This window comes from Aspergillus melleus, assembly GCF_016097325.1.
Source record: "Aspergillus melleus strain CBS 546.65 chromosome Unknown contig7, whole genome shotgun sequence".
NCBI classification, from domain to species: domain Eukaryota; kingdom Fungi; phylum Ascomycota; class Eurotiomycetes; order Eurotiales; family Aspergillaceae; genus Aspergillus; species Aspergillus melleus.
This window is the reverse complement of record NW_025763376.1, coordinates 644,010-662,558: the sequence shown is the minus strand read 5'-3', so window position 1 is coordinate 662,558 and position 18,549 is coordinate 644,010. Positions and strand designations below refer to the sequence as shown.

Here is an 18,549-nt window from a genome sequence, read left to right as displayed (position 1 = left end):
TGAACAACGATGAAGCGACAAGTTAAAGAAGAGGAGGAGGAGAGAGAGGAGGAAGAAGTAGTAGACGAGAGAGGAGGAAGAAGTAGTAGACAAGGAGACAAGACGAGGAGGGGCAGAAGAGGGACGTCACAAGCTTTAATAGTTGCAGCGCAAAACTGCCCCTCCACGACGCATTGGAAAGGGGAACGAGAAAAGATTTTCCATTTCTCCAACGTGACCGGATGCTGAGGATTGGATTGCGCACGGCAGACACGCTGAACCAACCACGATTGAATGCATGTTATCCAGGATGGATCATGGAGGGCGGGACTCTGTGGATTGTGGATTGTGGAGGCCATCAATTTATCCGGGCCAGCTAAATTGCCCCGCGCGGGGGGGAGAGGATTGGATATTGAATAATAATGACAATTATTATTCACTTATTCTACTGAGTATGATTCTGGATTAGCATTTCTTTCCTCCAGGTGATACCGTTGCAGTAGCATCCCCCGAATGATCCCGGTCCTTTTTAAGGTTGTTATTTAGCAACTATCTACTACCTAGTTGATTATTCTCATATATTCCCATATTTACGATACCTTTAAACGTAATGTTCGACACTGACCGGTCAGTTGTCATGACGTCCCTCAAACGCCTCGACATGGACTATCGAGAATGGTGAAACCATCTCTGTCGAGAGCCAACTCCCTGTTCGGTTAATTGGAATCGTTCGAGCTTTTTAGCCTTGATTTGTGCTTCATCTTATCGGTCCCTGGGCCCTTGACCCAGAGTGGCAATTCTCCGGTGGATTCCACGCCTTCTTTGGTGGAGAATCCCCCGGCGCGACTCCACCCAGCTTCTCCGTAACTACTGAGTACGTCGTGGCGGATGTGTCGGTCGTCGAGTTCGATTTCAATGAGACGTTATTGTTGTGGTTGATCATCCAGGTACCGAGGCTTCGCAGTCGCAATTTGATGCTGCTTAGTCGTTCCCGTCTGGCCAAGAATCGTGTACTGAGTACTCCTAGGGTAACAAGTAGAAACCCAACCAGACAATGAGACTCGATGCCGTCGTAAACCAGACTAATTTGGTTCTTGATCACAGAAATTTTTGGTAGCACATCTTTTGCTCGTCGGCTAGTTCCCAGTGCAACATATATTCCTTGGGATTTAGTATTCTACGTAGAAAATAACCGAGATTAGCTCGAATTCGATGTCTTTAACATGTAGTTGACTACATCAACAATGTACGATACTCGATTAACTCATTGAGCCATTAGAAATAAGCAACGTTGCCGTGATATTTTTCACAAATGCAATTCAATAGTCATTGACCAATGCCTTCAAGTAGGTAGATCGGACGAAGCTAGGTACCTGGGAACCCGACGATAGCTTCTTCAGCAAGGATGTTCTAGAAAAAGCTTAATTTCATTCTCGATTCCAGGCTAAACTGGCTTGCAGCGGCCGGGGGGGGATTAATGCCAACGGCATTGCAGCTGTACATCCGCGACCTGAGATTGGATGTTGGTTTCCTGCAGCAAAGCTACCACGTAGCTCGGCTCGGGTATGTCGAAGGAAGGCGCAGTGTTCTGAGCTTTTGAGTACCCACTACAACTTAAGCACCTGCCGTTCTTTGCGCATGCTCAGCAAAGGGAATCAAAGTGTTTGTTTGACTGCTGCCTCAGGCAGATATGCGCTCGTCGGGCGAGAGCTTTTCGACCGATGGACTGCAGGACGGCGTCAACAACAACCACCCACATTCGACGAAACGATGTCGTCAAGAAGACTGACAGTGTCAAATGCCTGTTAGGGTCTTGACTTTGAAACTAAACCCATTTTCAGTATCATCATCAACAAGATTCCATTATACAACACCACAATAGGGCATACAATACTTATTACCACCCATGCAACTGGGCTTCTCTTGGTGGAGCAACACAACCAAAGGTCTTTAGAAAGAAGATATATAACTCTTAGGGAACACAAGCTTTTGACTAGATCAGGCCTATGCTATCTTAAGTTGTTAATATTAGTATTGGGTAAGCATCTGGCCACGTCTTCGCCGGCGTTGTACGGCTACCTGTTACAGGGCTTCATGTCGACCCGGCTGTAACAGTTGCGACGGGTGTAAGTGTGACACCAGGACGAGATATTTTTGATCTAGGAATTCTGGGTACTTTGTGCTAATCCAGTGTTTCATTTTGTGCTTCTGGTTGTAGACACAGGAATTGGAGTTGTCGGAAGCCTCTCTGGCAATCTTGGGGCATTTCCTCGGCCACTTTACATAGCGGGATTGACTCAATTTTAGGGAGTTAGGATTATGAGGGAAATATGTTGTACAACGATCAGCATCCTATGAAAAAGAAAAGATAGCATAGTAGTTTGAAGATTTTCATCCATATATCCAAACAATGAAAGCTTATTTTGGGTGTGAATGCTCATAATCCAATATCCTGCTACGGTCAGATAGCTTCTGCAGCATCTGGAAGCACCGTGCTTCGCATCAGGTTGCTAAAGAAAGCCATCTCGACGCCCTGGAACGCCCAATCTTCCGCATCTGCTGTGAGAGCAGGATGCTGATACTGCTGCGACAGAGGATGATCCGACATGTGTGTTGGCCAGACATTCGTGTGAGGTAATACACATGGCGCCGCAACACCAATATCAGGATAAGCAGTGGCTGAGCACACGGTGTCCACATCACAATTGTCGCCGATATGTTCAACCTCAGACGATTGATGGACAGAAAGTCGTAGAGCCAGATTAGGCGTTGACGCACGTCATCTGGATATAGTAATCATTACGGCACTCGGTCGATGTGAAATGTAACATGAATGGAAGGTGTAGTTGATTAAGCAAATTATAATGAAAGATCTGGCTGACTAGTCGCAGCATCTCCCAAAAGAAAATCTCGTCATCGTTTCGCTCTAGGATTCGGGATGCAAGAACGCAGTGTATTCTTTCAACACGGCCAACCTCTGTATCCCCAGTAAATGCTAGCCCCGATGCCATGTTTCGGTCTGGCGAGCCCTGAGTAAGCTCTAGCATAAGACTGAGAAATCAGTCCGTGCATACAATGCGATATCACAGATATGCAGTATTGATCCTGGCTCTGGGGACAAGAGTGTTGAACTTATGCTTGCCGGTGTGGCGAATTCCCATTAACTGGGCGAGGGCCATGGATCGACGGAACGAAACCCAGGCACGTCGGGGATTTCCACAATTTGATTGGTACACAGCTTCCATCACAATACATTCCAAGCCCTCCACGCTGCCTACGAGTTCATCGTGAGCGGTGACTAGGTTGGTCGCAGTAATAACAAGCCGGTTAGCCATGGCTTGTGGCGGTTCAGACTATCGATTATTTTATAGGACTCGGGTTATATATACTGTAAAGCAGTAGGAATGAGAAAGATATGTTTGGCCAGCAACACCGGAAGGCTATTGTATCCGGGACGCACTGCATCTAAGAAGCCTAGGCCGTTGCGTTTGATATCGAAGTAGGGCGCCAACATGACTTGAAAGTGAATGGAGACGTAAGCACCGGCCTTCCACATTAGCTTCAACAGGGTGACTGCCTTCCTACATCGACAAGCATAAGTATTATATGGTAGCAGTTTGGCCTGACCGCAACTGACCTCCGCTTCCCTTCAATTTTGCAGGGGTGGGATGTTGGAAACGCCGACCAAGGGCTGCAGCGAGCTTCTTTCCCCGGTTGACCCGTTTCAATGTTTTTGAATAGGGCAATAACCAAGTCTGCCTCCGCCGAACCGGAGCAAGACAGACATTAATGATGGTATTGATATTATAAACCGCGGCATGATGTTGGGTGGCAAAGCAAACAAGGGCTGACATTTGAGTTACTCGATATAATACAAAACAAGTGGATCATGCAGGAATTCGAGTCCAAGTACTCCGTTCGAGCGTGATGGACGAGTCTTGAAGATTCGACAATCGGCACAGATGATTCGAGATCTGCTCCGGAGTACAGGGTGGGTCAGGTGACTGTTCCGTACACGCCTTCTTGTGGTCGTGGTCCTAGGTAAGTAGTAGTAGTGATATCGTGAGAAACATGACAATGAAATGAGATGTGTGGAACATGAATAGAATAGAAAAAAGCTGCCTGACTATGACAATAGATACTCGCAATGATATGCTGTGTTGAACATGGACATGGAATGCCGCAACGGACTCCGGGCAGAAAAAAAGCGGTTGATGCCATAGCAGCCGCACGTGACCGGGTGGGTTCCCTGAACTTCCCGAGCGTCAAATCTCAGATTCTGGTCCTGCAATTGCGCGACGACCTCCTTCTGGCTCTTGACCCCTCCGCCATTGGACTCCTCTGTCCCTCACCTGCGACCTCTACGCTTCATTCTTTCCTTTTAGAACCCCTTTCTCTTTCCAGTGGTCTTCAAGATGCCCGCCACGGCGTCCCGTGCCGTGCTTCGGCAATCGCAGTTCATGGTCCGGAGGACCGCTGTCAGGCACGCCTCCTCCACCTCCGAGTCTGCTTCCAAGGCTGGTGAGGCTGCTTCTTCGGCTGCCTCCAAGGCGTCTGAGGGTCTCTCTCGCGTCTCTTCGTCCGCCGGTCCCGCGCTCAACAACGCCGCCAGCGCCCTGAGAAAGGTCGGTGGAAGAACCGGAAAAGTCATCTCCTTCGTCGATTGTAAGATAATTCTCCCCTTCGGAATCTCATCTGCGCTCTTCAGTCCATCTTGGTCTCCTATGGGCCAGATGAATTGATGTGATGAACTGCCATCGCCTTTCCTGGACTCCTTGATGAGACCCACAAGCCTGCAGTCCTCTTCCGTGGAAGCCGTCTGTTTCTCCTGGCATTGCTAATCATTCTCGTCATTTACATTAGCCATGATACCCCCTACCATCTATTACACGCGAGTTGGACTTGAGCTCGGCAAGCTGGTGTTCCGAGGACAGAACATGACTCCCCCGTAAGCATTTCCGGTTATCGCCAAAATAAATCGACCTTCTTCCACTAACACCCCATACTTAGGAACCTGGCTACCTTCCAGTCGTACTTCCAGCCTCTGATCAACGCTTTCCGCAACCCCGCCACCCTCAAGAACGCCAACTTCGTCTCTCCTCAAGATATCCTCGCTCGCGTCCGCAATGCCAACAAGAAGGAGATCGCTCTGGCCGGTGTCACCGTTGCGGAGGTTATCGGATTCTTCACCGTCGGCGAGATGATCGGCAGAATGAACATTGTCGGCTACCGGGGCCACCCTGAGCACCACGGTGACCACTAGGTCAATCACAACCCAATCATGTCCTGACCTGTCCTTTCTTCGATTTCCTTTCCCGCGTGCTGTACTATTGTATGATAGACGATGGAATATAACTGTTGTCTGAGGTAAACCTGCGATTTCTGGGAGACCCCATTTCTCTATCTCTTTTGTGTCGATGCTTGATATTCCGCCGTTGTCTCTGTTCTATGGTTGTCAAAAATCCTCGTATAGATGTCAGTCCGCATAGTTGTGAGTAATAGACGTTCGTGTTCCATGGAAAGAGAAATAGGTGTATGATAAGACGCTTTGCCATCCGTTGGCCCGTGAGTTGAATGGAAGTGCAATTGTAGTGTAGGCTTAAAGTGCACCGAGTGGTTCCCCAACAAGCATGGGTAGGCACTGTGGACAGCGGTGTGACAAATTTACATTTATAAGGAAGTCAATGGCATGGCTAGTGAGGACTGTCGCCTTTCCCCTTTGCTCAAACCCATAGAAATCACTGAATTCTCCTGTTTTGATATGTTGACACCTGCAAAATCCGGCAAACAAGACCACGGGCGGTTCCTCCTCCCTGATTGGTCCGTGCGCAAAAGAATTTCGGCCTCGGACTTTTTCTTTTTCTCTCTCTTTTTTATATTGGAACGTTCTCCTTCCCCCCCTCTTCTTTCAACCAGTTTGATTTAACTCCCGGAGTAGTTGACTACTCGACAGGCGCCATTTTGCGTGGTCGTCTAAAAATTCTGTACCGGAGAACATAATGGACGCATTCAAGCTATTAACCCGGTCCGCCAAGTTCAAGACTGGTGCGGCTTCATCGTCGGCGCAAACTCTCCCTTCCAAGGGCAAGGCCGAGACTCCCCAGCTTTTTCACAATGCCGAAGCCGACAGGCTCGTTGCAGAGCAAAACTCGGGGAAAAAGCGGAAAAGGGGCCTTGTGGGGGATGATGAGCCCCGATCTGAAGATGAAGCGGATCTAGACTTTTTTGGATCCGGGAAAGGCTCCTCGGTAGCTAAAGCGGCAAAGAAGGACCAGGTCGAGTCGTCTCACCAGGATGATGCTTCTGAAGATGAAGAGGACGACTCCATGGATGAAGTGCAGTGCCGAACTATTCTCAATGCGCACAAGATCAAGGTGACGGATTTGCGAGACCTAGAAGAGATTCAGCAGGCGCAAGTACCAACCGAAGAACCCAAGAAAAAGAAGAAGAAGAAGCAGCAGAAAGAGGAAGCATCTCGGACTCTCACGAAGAAGGAGCAAAAGAAGGCTCGCCGACTGTTCCCGCAACCGCTTGTCTCTTTCAAGGAATTGCGTGCCAAGTACAAGATCTCGAGGCGCCTTGCAGAGAACATCGCAGAACAAGGGTTTACTGTTCCTACGGAGGTGCAATTGGGAACCCTCCCTCTGCTACTCGGAGAACCTGCCGCGCCCCAGAAGCCAAAGACGGAAGAAACGGCTGAGCCGGATCTTCTAGTTGTGGCGCCCACTGGAAGCGGCAAAACTCTGTCATTCTTGATTCCTGTCATCAACAAGATCGTTCGACACCATCACGAGCAGCAAGAAGAACGGGGAATTTTCTCCATCGTTGTTGCTCCAACCAAGGAGCTTGCGGGGCAGATTGTCAACGAAGGGCGAAAATTGGTCCAGGGAACCGGCGTGAAGATCACGCTGATGAAGAAGGGAATGCAGGTGGCGGAACGTACGGATGAGCCTGCAAGTGGTACCGATGATGTTTTGAATGAAGACAGCTCAGATGCATCGGAGTCGGAGGACGAAGAAAACACCACGGAAAAGAAGATCAAGAACAAGGCGGCTGTAACCAAGAGCGATATTCTTGTTACAACACCTCTGCTTCTGGTCAATGCACTTACCGAAAACCGAACAAAGCCCTTGGCTTCTCTGCCCCTGGTGAGGAACATCGTGCTGGACGAAGCAGATGTTCTTCTTGATCCTCTCTTCCGCGAACAGACTCTTGATATTTGGCGTGCATGCACGCACCCAGAGCTTCGTGCGAGTCTCTGGTCTGCTACCATGGGGTCAAACATCGAAGATCTTACCAAATCGTTGATTAAAGAGCGTAAAGATGCTTCTGCTCAAACAAAATCTTACCCTTTGATCCGCCTCGTCGTCGGCCTGAAGGATTCCGCAATCCCCAACATTCAACACAAGCTGGTCTACGCTGCAACGGAACAAGGGAAGCTCCTGGGTCTCCGACAGCTGCTTCGTCCCTCGGCAGCGGCAGCCTCCGATGTGCGTCTTCGCCCACCGTTCTTGATTTTCACGCAAACAATCCCCCGAGCTGTGGCATTGCAGTCTGAATTACGTTACGACATTCCTCCTGAGGCTGGTGGCTCTTCTCGGATAGCCGTTCTTCATTCCGAGATGTCGGACGGCCAGCGCTCCGAGATCATGAAGGACTTCCGCAAAGGCGAGATCTGGATCCTAGTCACGACGGACCTTTTGGCTCGTGGAGTTGACTTCCGAGGCATCAACGGTGTCGTTAATTATGATATCCCGAACTCTGCGGCAGTGTACGTCCACCGAGTCGGAAGAACCGGACGAGCTGGTCGCGAAGGTGGCGTTGCAGTCACCTACTACACAAAGGAGGACATTCCCTACGTCAAGAGTATTGCCAACATCATCGATGTTAGTGAGAAACTACGAGGCACCGAAGGCGAAAAGTCCGTCCAAAAATGGCTACTGGATTCTTTACCCGACCTTAGCAAGAAGAGCAAGAAAGAGCTTAAGAAACACGGCGTCAAGGCCAGACAAACGAACACCAACGCTACGGAAGGTGACAAAAAGCACAACCGGACCAAGATCAGTACCAAGAGTGGCTTTGAACGACGGATGGAGAACAAGAAGAAAGGTGCTATCACAGCCAGTCGCAATAGGAAGTCTACAGAAAAGCCTGCTGCAGAGCCTGGTGATAGTGACGGTGGCAGCTGGGATGGCCTGGATGATTAGGGATTCCCGGGTGATGAGTTTCTGACGACACCTAGGGAAGCCACTATTTCCTCGTTATCATTATGTACAGTAGCATTTTGCCAAAAAAAGCTTTTACGATTCCCATTGCCAAAACACAATTGGAATACCCAACGGTCATTAGACATAAATCATGTTTCATCACTCTGCCCTTGTTGCTCTTGTTGAGCCTGCTGCGCTTTTGCTTGCTGAGCAGCCCTCAATTGCTGCGCCGCATAGGCCGCCTGAAGCTGCTTGAATTTCTCCAGCTTCGCCTCTTGTAGATCCAGCACGGCCTGCGGAACCATCGATTTCTTCAGTTTGATCGGCGCAAACGCATTATCCAGTTTCCCCTGTTCTTCGAGCACGCCCTCCAGATCGTCTCGGTCTCGATCAAAGTATATGGCCCACGCCCCGTCCTCTTCCTGCACCGCGACAAATTGCCGGTTGCCTTCCAGCGTGATCGTCGTCTCTTCGTCCGTCCAGTCCCATGGTCCAACAATATGCTCCGCACTCCCCGAGCGGTTTCCGTACTTGAGTTGGTGTGTCTCCTTGTCCGCGTAGATCCAATGCAGTAGAGGCGGGATGTGTGTCACACTGGTGACAAGTCCATACCCTCGGTCCAGGTGTTTCATATGATCCAGCTCGGGGTATTCGATGTAAAACGCTTGCGTGGTATGGGAGGGAGTTGTGCGATTCGATTCTTCGGGATCGTCCAGATAGACCTGCAAGGTTGGTAATGCGCGACAAATCAGCCAGCCGTCTTTTTCTCTCCACACCCTCAACCAAAGAATTTGGATCGCGAAATGTTGTATATCTGGGTAGGATAGTAGACTCGCAATCGCTTACTTTCTCATCCCTCACCACGAACCGTTTCCCATTCACCTCGCTGTCCTCTTGTGTCTCTCCAGCGCTTTCCACGTCGATGTGGAATTTCCGCATGCGCCGCTCGTCTTCCTTGCGCTGGTTGGCTTTGCGCTGTTCGCTGGTGGCCAGCGACACGCCTGTTACCGTTGGGATGGCGGCTATTGTTAATAGACCGATGACCATTGTTTATGATGTCTGGGAGCTGGTCTGGCGGTAATAGTGGTGGGGGAGGGTCAATCGTCGATGGAAGGTGTAGAGGTTGAGATTTTGGCAGAAGAGTATATGAGTGGGCTGGAGTTGTAGATACTGTGATATCTGTAAGTCAATTGCTTGTGAGTACCGTCGAACGGTTTCTTTGTTTCAGCGTGTCTCTTTTGATAAGGTCGAGTAGAGCTGAGCAGAAGAGATGATGGCGGCCGCCGACGTCATCGGACGGGCGCGCCACACGTGAGGTGGAGCGGGTGTTCAGGTGAACTTTTTCTTCTTTGTCACTCGATCGACCTTAACCTCAGAGGTGTTCAGGAACTCCTTTCATATACGCACTAATACAACTACATAGGAAGCTGGACTTTGCTGATAAATGATCCTTCCATGTTCATTCTGAGATCACTACCACCTAGTGCATTTCTAATCTTCTAGTCTATCTATCGCGATATGTTGTATCCCTGATACTCTATCGTCGGTCGTGTATCGTTTATTCTCGTGACTTCGTGGATCCTGTCATGTTTCTGACGGATGGAGGGTGATGAGGACCTGTGATCGACCTAGAGCTTCTCGCTCCACCCCCAGATGGACCACCAACATCGGACTGCCACCGCTCCCCCGTCCGCAGTCTCCCAGTCGTCATACCCGGTCTCTTCCCCCTCGCTGACGACAGCTAGTCCGATATCTGTCATCCGTTGCCGGAACTCCTGTACCTGGGGCAGGTATGCATCCCGCAGCGGCATTTCGACGACGACACGAGCGTCGAGGCCGCGACTGAGCCAGTGACCGATCGTATCGACCAGCCATTTCGGGTGTTTGGGCGAGTACAGAGGATCGGCTGCTAAGATGAGATCGTATTTCTCCTCGGGGGTTGGGAGCGGCTCCGGGTCAACGGACCAATCTAGGACTCCCGTCGTGACTTGTGCATTGGACTTGGTCAGCAGCTCGACATTGAGAGCTGCATTGTGCGCCAGATTGGGAACAATGACGGGAAGATCAGTGAGATGGACGGAAGCGGACTCTCCGTGAATTGCAGCAAAGGCAAGTCCCACGAGTCCAGTCCCCGATCCCAGTTCCAGCGCGCGCAGAGTCCGGTCGGCCTTCGGGATCGTGGCCGTGGACGGGACCAACGGCGGCGTGGACTCTAGAACAGAGTGAAGTCGCTGAGAGAGGAGATATGAGGAGACCCATGTTTTCATCCCCAGGTTATCAGCGGTCAAGGAGGGCTCGTGCAGGGTCAGGGTAAGTTCTTCGCCCGAGGAATTTGGCACAGTGAAGACTCGGGACATGGCAGGCATTGCTATTTGGAAAACCAGGGGTTAGAGCCATCCACAAGAGAGGGAAAAAGCACGGAAATGTCTCCCGCGTACCAGTTCGGCCACACCGCTCACTGAGTCGAGCCGAGGTAGCATCCCAGACTGCCTCTCGCAATTCGTCGGTATCGAGCCATGAAAGCGGACTCGAGATGATCGTTGTGAGATAACGGGTTATGCCGGCCGGGTGAACGCTTCGGACCTTCGCCGCTTCACGAATTTTAGAAGTTGTTCCGAAACTGCGTGGTTTAATCGCTAGGAGGTCAAGGGCTCGTAGAATCTCGGTGCCGGAAGGCTTGGAATGGATCTGGGGCAGGTCGAGCACTGAAGAAGACTTATCAGTTCCTATCGCGCCTATCTATCGTGGATCACACTCAACAGTTTGTGGCACCTACCATGGAGAGGCTCCTCGGGTTCAGCACTGATCATGTTGGGCGAATGTAGCAGAGCAAATGGATAATTGTGGTTAAGTTCCAGAATGGACGCGCCGACAGGACCAGGTCTTCTCTTATCTTGCCTGATAAAAAAAGGCCGAGCCTGTGGCAAACGGCAAACGGCAAAAATGGGGGATGTCCGGCCCCAGGCACCAAAAAAAAAGTCGTGATCGCCCAAAGAGGAAAGGCCTGCGGGCAAATGTTCCGCGGCTCGGATCCGCTCCGGCCTAAAGTTATCTTTTTCGTTCCCTTTTCCTTCTATTTCATGGATGACGGGGCAAGAAATAAGAAAGAGTATCACAAAAAGACAAGGACCCCTGGTTGCTCGACGACAACGCTATCAACGCCGGTTCCCCGCATTAACCAACTACAATATGATAGATCGGAACGATTTCACCCTAATGTGGATTTGAACCCTTGATATGCCTGCTCGATATCAAACGCCAATTCTCTGGCTTGTTCTTCGCTCAACTCTTCCGTCGCACGCATTTGGTTCAAGGCGATCAGCCACTGGATGATCTTTCCTCGGTTCTCAAAGTCCCCATCAGTCACCTTATTGACCGATTGGATGACTTCCGAGAGCAGGGGGTGCAAGGCATCTTTGGAGACCATGTTCAGTTTTAGCGCATCTAAGAATGTGATGAAGTTCTCCGTGGCCGTTAAAATCAGACTGCCCGAGGCGCCCGCCGCAGGACCAGCTGCTGCAGAGCCCAGGTTGGCTGCCGGTGTAGAGTGGGAGGCTTGTTCGACCGTCGCGGGGAGACCAATACGTAGACGTTCTGTCGCACGAGGGCATTCCAGCTAGATCGGAGAAACAGAGGTTAAATCACAAGATTTGCCATAATTCACAGGGATAGTACTCACGCCCCACGTCCGCTTGAACGTTTCCAGATCGACAAACTCCCTCGCGACTGTATCATCACCCAAACTAGACTTGTACTGCTTTAGTAGGCGAGTGCATGTTTCCGTGTACTCGACTTCTGTCACGACATCTTTAATGTAGGCCTTCTCTAGGCCATCCAGAGTCACGATAATACTGTATATCTCGGCTAAGGATTCGTAAAGATCGCGCTCCGCAGAGCTCGAGGCGAGTTTGACTTCCTGGCGAGGACGCAGTTAGCCCAGCTGCCTACCAACCAGGCCGGACACTCCGTCGTACCTCATCGAGATTGATAGACGCTGACAGCGCCGGATTAGGGGTGTAGCTATATGGTGTAGGCGCATACGCCAGAGGACGCTGAGCATACATGACGAGGACTTATCGAGGACAGAGACCACAATCGGTATTCTGGATTATATGGATTGAACAGTTGGAGTACATTCCATGACGGGGAATCTGAGGGGAAATGAAAGGCGGTGACCGATTTCAGCCGGTCGGCACCGCCATTTTCTGCCCCGTCAATCTTCCCGAATTTTTTTTTCCTAAAAAAAACTTTCACCTAGTGGAAGCTTTCTTTGGAATTCATTTCCACTCCATTTTCATTGTTCCTTATAATCCATCCCAATCCATACCGTCGGATCGGGAACCTTTGGCACAATGGCTGGAGGTCAAAAGAAATCGACCAAAAAGTTCGAGAAGAAGCATCTGAAGGATGTGCTCGAACGTCGGAAATCGTTTGCGAAGATCAAGCAGCGCAATCACCTCAAAGATAAGCGCAAGGCTGACAATGCCAAAGTGAGAGCGGAGGCGGAGGAGGGCGACGAGGAGGGTCGCGAGCAGGAGAAGAAGAAGCAGAACGCCTTCGCGGAAATGAACGTGGACGACTTCTTTTCCGGCGGATTCGACATTGCAGACTCCGATGCTGGCAAGGGCAAGAAAAAGGCACAGAAGAAGGATGTCACCCCGAAGATTGGGAAGCGCAAGCGATCGGAAGAGCAGAAGGATGATGAAGAAGCCTCTGAGGATTCCAGTAGCGAGGAAGAAGACGGGCCGGCTGCTCAAAGCGACGACGACGAGGGATCCGATGCCAGCGGAGCGGACGACTTTGAGGCGCACAAGGGCCAGCTGGAAGCTCTGAAGGAAAAGGACCCGGAGTTCTACAAGTACCTGCAAGAAAACGATTCGGAACTGCTTGATTTCGGTGATCACGGGGACCTGGCGGAAGTCGACGAGCTGAGTGAAGAGGAGGATGAAGGCCCCGCCAAGAAGAAGAAGAAGGCCCAGAAGGACGAAGAGGAAGAAACAACGAGCAATACGATAACAATCGCAATGGTCAAGAAGTGGCAGAAATTGATGGAAGAACAGAACTCTATCCGGGCAATGCGACAAGCCGTTCTTGCTTTCCGTGCTGCGGCCTACGTGAACGAAGTGGAAGCCCAAGAGCAAAAATACTCGATCTCGGACCCGGAAGTGTACCACCGGGTTCTTGTCACAGCTCTCAGCAATATTCCGAAGGTCCTTTCGCATCATCTTCCGGTCAAGGAGACCGCGTCCGGCAAAGTCAAGCTGTCTCTCGATTCGAAGAAGTTCAAGACCCTCACGCCTCTCATCAAGTCGCACACCTCCTCCGTCCATCAGCTGCTCACGAATCTGTCCGATGAATCGACTCTCAAACTGACTCTCTCTTCCGTCGAGCCTATGCTTCCCTATCTCCTCCAGTTCCGGAAGCTCCTCAAGGTTCTTGTGAAGACGATCGTCGCAATCTGGGCTGACGTCGCTACCGCGGAAGCCACTCGTATCACAGCATTCCTTCTGCTGCGGCGATTGATGGTGATTGGCGATTCTGGGCTGAAGGAGTCTGTCCTCAAGGCCTCCTACGAGGGCGTTGTGAAGGGCAGCCGAAACACCACTGTGCACACTCTCCCCGGTGTGAACCTGATGAAGAACTCGGCTGCCGAGCTCTGGGGCATCGACCAGAATGTCTCCTACACCGCAGGCTTCAACTTCATCCGCCAACTCGCTATTCACCTCCGCAGCAGCATCACCAACACCTCCAAGGAGTCCTACAAGACCATCTACAACTGGCAATACGTCCACTCGCTCGACTTCTGGTCCCGTGTCCTCTCCCAGCATTGCGATGGCCTCGTCGAGGCCAAGGCCGGCAAGCAGTCCGCTATGCGTCCTCTCATCTACCCCGTTGTCCAGATCACCATCGGTGCGATGCGCCTCATTCCCACGGCGCAATACCTCCCCCTTCGTTTCCAGATGATCCGATCTCTCCTCCGTCTCTCCCGATCCACGGGAACCTACATTCCCCTCGCCTCCGCGCTCGTCGAGGTTCTCAACCTCGCCGAGATGCGCAAGCCCCCTAAATCCAGCACTCTCAAACAACTCGACTTCAACACGACGATCCGCACGCCGAAATCCTACCTCCGCACGCGCGTTTACCAAGACGGCGTCGGCGAGCAAGTTGCCGAGCTCCTCTCCGAGTTCTTCGTTCTATGGACCAAGCACATCGCTTTCCCCGAACTCTCTGTTCCGGTCGTCGTCTCCCTGAAGCGCTGGCTGAAACAGGCCAGCTCGCGCTCCGGCGGCAACAAGAACGCCAAGGTCAACCAGAACATCCTGCTTCTGGTGCAGAAGGTCGAGACCAACGCCAAGTGGATCGAGCAGCGCCGACTCAGCGTCACGTATACCCCCCGAAGCCGGGCGGAGGTGGAGACCTTCCTGAAGGACGTGGACTGGGAGGCGACCCCGCTGGGCGCGTTCGTCAAGTCGCAGCGGAAAATGCGTGAGGAGCGAGCCATCCTCATGGAGCAATCACGACGTGAGGAAGAGAAGCGGAGAGCCGAGGATAAGGAAGCCGACAAGGACGTGTACATGGATGAGGGTGCGGTTAGTGCTGACGACGACGATGATGAAAGTGACGGCGAGGAGGATGGCGAGGATGCGGATTCCTCCGGCGACGAGAACGAGGAAGAGGAGGAGGAGGAGGAAGAAGAAGATGAAGACGAGGACGAAATCGAGATGGAAGACGAGTAAACTCACTCATCTGTCTGTCTCTACTCTATTCTACTATTTTCCTCTTTTGCATGTACTATCGGTATCTGATTCCCTGTACCTTGGTCCCAGTGATAGCTATGTGGGACATGAGTTCTATTTCCCTTTGTTCGTACCAATACAAAAGTTTAACTTGGAAAGGCTACAAATCAAACAATGTCGGTATAGAATCCGCTTTAGGATGCAAGACGCATAAATGCAACGGCCATAAATCAAACCGAGAAAAACACATATAAACTACTATCACTAACGATCCATAACTAACACAAAATTCACATCAAGACAGAACTTGCAAGTAATTTCAAAAAGGAAACAGAAACGATAGAATAAGCAAGAGAGCAAAAACTTTTCTTATGTGCAATGGTTGCACAGGAACTATGCGAACCAACAATAATCACACCGGAAGAACAGAAACCTGATTCCCTTTGTAGCACAAGGTGAGACGGGAAAAGGTACTCAACGGGCTGGGTTACACAGCTCCCATGGGCATCTTCTCGACGCCCCAAGTACGCGATTGTTCACGCCGCAGAGCAGCGTCTTCTTCTTCGGCCCAGGCAAGGTTTTCGTTGGGCAGCATGATTGCACGGTCGATTGCAACGGGAAGACCACGGTGCCGACCACGAATGGTGACAGCCGCAAGGATCAGCTTGCTGATGGGATGGCACACGCCAACAAAGGAGGCATTAGTGCCGGGGTAGCCAACGCTGACACCGACGCAGCCGTAAGCGGTAACAGTCTCGAACAGGATATTGAATGTCGAGTAGCCCACGGGATCGCGCTTGAAGTTGGACGACTCGGCGATGGCAATGAAAAGCACAGCAAGAGCGATCCACCAAATATCGTGGCTGAGCTGGGACCGCAACTGCTGGTGGACAAAATAGCTGCGAGATGACTCTTTGGGATACGCGCCCTCTCGACCGAGTAGTCGGTGCCTGACCAGATCAATGACTGCACTGGAATAAGTGCGAGACTCGGACGCTTCGTGCGGCTCATCGTTGGCGTAAACTCCGAGAGAACGTTCTTCGTATACGTTCGTGTTTCTTGGGTAATATTAGCAAAACTCGGTAATAACTCCAGGAGAAGTGTAACGAACCTGATAGTCACCAGGACAGGGTATGCCGACACATACTGCATGGCTGGTTAGTAAAAGGCAAGACATGAAAACAAGGACAAGTTTGTAGCAAGTTAGGCAGGTAACACTAACCATCATGAGAACTAGCGAATTTCAAAGTTAGTTAAGCCCGTATGATAAGTCAGATAGATGTATTTCCTTACCATATAAAACAAGCAGGCCCTGGCGAAGGTCGGCAATAGTGACCACGTAGAATCCTCCAGCACGTACAGCTTCGAATCGACGTATATTAGCAGAAGATAATGTGGCCTAGTAGCGAGAACGTACCTAAGGCTTGGAATAGTCCATCCAAGATTCGATAGCCCGTCGGTAATGCCTCAATCTCTTGATTGCCGATTGCGAGCAGTTCAAACATCGCCCAGTCGATGCCGTTCAAGAAAATGATAGTTCCCAACAGGTACCATGTGTGTCGAGCGGGGAAAAGATTTGTATATACCTGGCACGTGGTTAGTATGAACTTTACGTGTACGAACTCGTTCCACCTACTCTTCGAGGGTGATCCAAAATGAAATCCAGGGTAACTTTCCATGTTTCCCAATCTGGGCGGTTGGGAATCAGCCGCCTCATGGTCCAGATGATGAATCTCAGGAAACAGGGATAAAGTGTATTGCCGGCCAGGATCAACATCCCCATGGTGATCAGCGGATAGGCGCTAGAGACGGGTCAGCGAAGCTTTTAGGGGTGAAGGTTTCGAGGCTAGTGAGGGTACCTTGTTTGCAGAGCGGTCATGTTGGCATCCAAAAGAGACATGCCACTGTTCACAAATGCCGATACGGCGAAAAACGCCCCGGTCCAGAATGGAGACAAGCCATTCTCGCGGGCGATATTCGGATGGTTTGCTTCTAGCCAACCCCCCATTCCGATAATGCCCAAAAGCATAAACAACAACCAGTAGAGAAAAACGATGACCGACAAGAAAGAAACAGCTCGATATTCCACACCGCCGAGCTTCTCCCGTTCTTCGGGTGACAGGCCGTGGAACTGAGAGTTCCGGGAGATAAGGCCTTTGGACACAAAGTATTTCTGCGTCCCTTGCAGCATACCCTTGAAACGGGAGACCTCGTCCTCTTCATCATTGGCCAAAGGCAGGCTTGGGGGAACATCTCTGGGGTGATTATTCAAGTCTGGTCGAGCTCCAATGCCCACCATTGGAAACATCCGATGAGGATGGTGGTGCGAGCGTGGTCGCAATTGGCCGAGGGTAATCTGATCGTCATCCATCCAGCGAATACGGTCGTCGTTTTCCGGGTTGGCGGAAGCTTCTATAGAGACGGTGCCGGTCATTGCAGGGACTTTGGTGTCGTGAGATTTCAAGGCCGCTAATTGCTGGCGATGCTCATTGCCAATTGCATCGTTCGGTCTAGCTGGGTCGGTCGAGAACGATCGACGAAATAGGCTTTTCTGTGCCCGTTCCTTTGAAATGCCTTGAAACTTTAACTCAAAGGCTCTCTTCCTGACAAAAAGAACAGTGCATGATATGGGAATAGCATGTCCCAGGAAAAGGAGCACGAAAAGAATGCTTTGTTGAAAGGAGTTTAGTGAAGATAAGTCCACCTAGAAAACAAAGGGTCAGCTAAAAGCTCTCTCGCCTGTGCAGCGCAAATCTTACAGTGTTTAGACCAGCCCCCGTCATGGCACTGACGCACATGAACAGGGCATCAACGTATGCAACACTGCGAGACGGAGTTGCAGACCCCCAGAATATCGCGCTGCATATCAACGGCGTCACGAGAAAATAGGCATAGTGGAGGGTGATAAAATTGAATGGGGGCAGTAACGCCATCAGGCATTGAGCAAGCGGCCGAAATCGGCCTTGTTGAACTATAAGAACGGAATTAATAGCTGCGCAAGAGTCCGGAGTCTTCATGGTTTTTCTAGCAAGGGACACTCCAAAAGAGAGCTGACAAGAATGTAGAAGTAAGGGGGAGGGCTATATGTACCCGTCATTTTCAATGCAGATGGTCCCAACGATATGGGCCGAGCGATATAAAAATCACAGTTCCAGTAAGGTTCGAGCCTATGGAAAGGCTACAGGGGGGTGGGAGGTATCGGAGAATAGAGAGTGCAGAATCATGGAATTATCGACGATGATAAAGTGGGTGACCGGGGCAGCACACCGCTACCCGCAGGGATTTTGGAAAAAATGGAATGTTCTTAATCTCGATCTTGTCCTATGGTTCATTGTTCGAAGTAGGTGGAATCTGCGATTTAGAGTGGCGGGTTTAAACCAGAGAGAAGGTTGTTGCTGGGTTGGTGGAAATATAGAGCGTAGAATGTGAATACTGCTGGGATAGTCGATAAGGCGAGCTAGTTGCATGAATAATGTGGTGGGAATGTGGAAGGTTGTTTGTTCGGTTTCCTTTGCGAAGATTTGGCTGGGATTAACGGACAACAAGCGTGTGTTATTCCATTTCAACGGTTTGCTCAATGTAAAGATGATAGACTGGATTGAAGAATTGTTGCGGAAAATGAAGGA

At 50.7% G+C, this 18,549-nt stretch overlaps 7 protein-coding genes across 7 annotated transcripts; 3 read left to right on the top strand and 4 right to left on the bottom strand.

The window, feature by feature from the left end:
• Positions 1–4,394: 4,394 nt before the first annotated feature.
• ATP20 (F1F0 ATP synthase subunit g) lies at positions 4,395–5,242 on the top strand (the record flags this gene model as incomplete). The annotated part of the gene is made up of 3 exons (XM_046092940.1): positions 4,395–4,644; positions 4,843–4,927; positions 4,990–5,242. The coding sequence occupies 3 exons, from the start codon at positions 4,395–4,397 to the stop codon at positions 5,240–5,242; spliced, it is 588 nt and encodes a 195-aa protein (XP_045948918.1).
• Positions 5,243–5,978: 736 nt separating this feature from the next.
• Positions 5,979–8,186, top strand: rok1 (RNA-dependent ATPase ROK1; the record flags this gene model as incomplete). Its single annotated transcript, XM_046092939.1, has 1 exon — positions 5,979–8,186. The coding sequence occupies one exon, from the start codon at positions 5,979–5,981 to the stop codon at positions 8,184–8,186; it is 2,208 nt and encodes a 735-aa protein (XP_045948917.1).
• Positions 8,187–8,335: 149 nt separating this feature from the next.
• Positions 8,336–9,233, bottom strand: LDX57_011193 (uncharacterized protein; the record flags this gene model as incomplete). The annotated part of the gene is made up of 2 exons (XM_046092938.1): positions 8,336–8,908; positions 9,033–9,233. 2 exons carry the CDS (start codon positions 9,231–9,233, stop codon positions 8,336–8,338), a joined length of 774 nt encoding a protein of 257 aa, XP_045948916.1.
• Positions 9,234–9,814: 581 nt separating this feature from the next.
• On the bottom strand, positions 9,815–10,996 carry rrg1 (S-adenosylmethionine-dependent methyltransferase; the record flags this gene model as incomplete). Its single annotated transcript, XM_046092937.1, has 3 exons — positions 9,815–10,554; positions 10,625–10,891; positions 10,963–10,996. 3 exons carry the CDS (start codon positions 10,994–10,996, stop codon positions 9,815–9,817), a joined length of 1,041 nt encoding a protein of 346 aa, XP_045948915.1.
• A 398-nt stretch (positions 10,997–11,394) lies between these two features.
• VPS28 (ESCRT-I subunit protein VPS28) lies at positions 11,395–12,250 on the bottom strand (the record flags this gene model as incomplete). The annotated part of the gene is made up of 3 exons (XM_046092936.1): positions 11,395–11,802; positions 11,866–12,102; positions 12,161–12,250. The coding sequence occupies 3 exons, from the start codon at positions 12,248–12,250 to the stop codon at positions 11,395–11,397; spliced, it is 735 nt and encodes a 244-aa protein (XP_045948914.1).
• A 288-nt stretch (positions 12,251–12,538) lies between these two features.
• On the top strand, positions 12,539–14,923 carry NOC2 (mRNA-binding ribosome synthesis protein NOC2; the record flags this gene model as incomplete). Its single annotated transcript, XM_046092935.1, has 1 exon — positions 12,539–14,923. The coding sequence occupies one exon, from the start codon at positions 12,539–12,541 to the stop codon at positions 14,921–14,923; it is 2,385 nt and encodes a 794-aa protein (XP_045948913.1).
• A 487-nt stretch (positions 14,924–15,410) lies between these two features.
• Positions 15,411–18,020, bottom strand: LDX57_011189 (putative potassium transporter; the record flags this gene model as incomplete). Its single annotated transcript, XM_046092934.1, has 9 exons — positions 15,411–15,981; positions 16,035–16,069; positions 16,146–16,156; positions 16,217–16,285; positions 16,341–16,509; positions 16,560–16,725; positions 16,783–17,627; positions 17,683–17,894; positions 18,014–18,020. The coding sequence occupies 9 exons, from the start codon at positions 18,018–18,020 to the stop codon at positions 15,411–15,413; spliced, it is 2,085 nt and encodes a 694-aa protein (XP_045948912.1).
• Between the last annotated feature and the right edge of the window lie 529 nt (positions 18,021–18,549).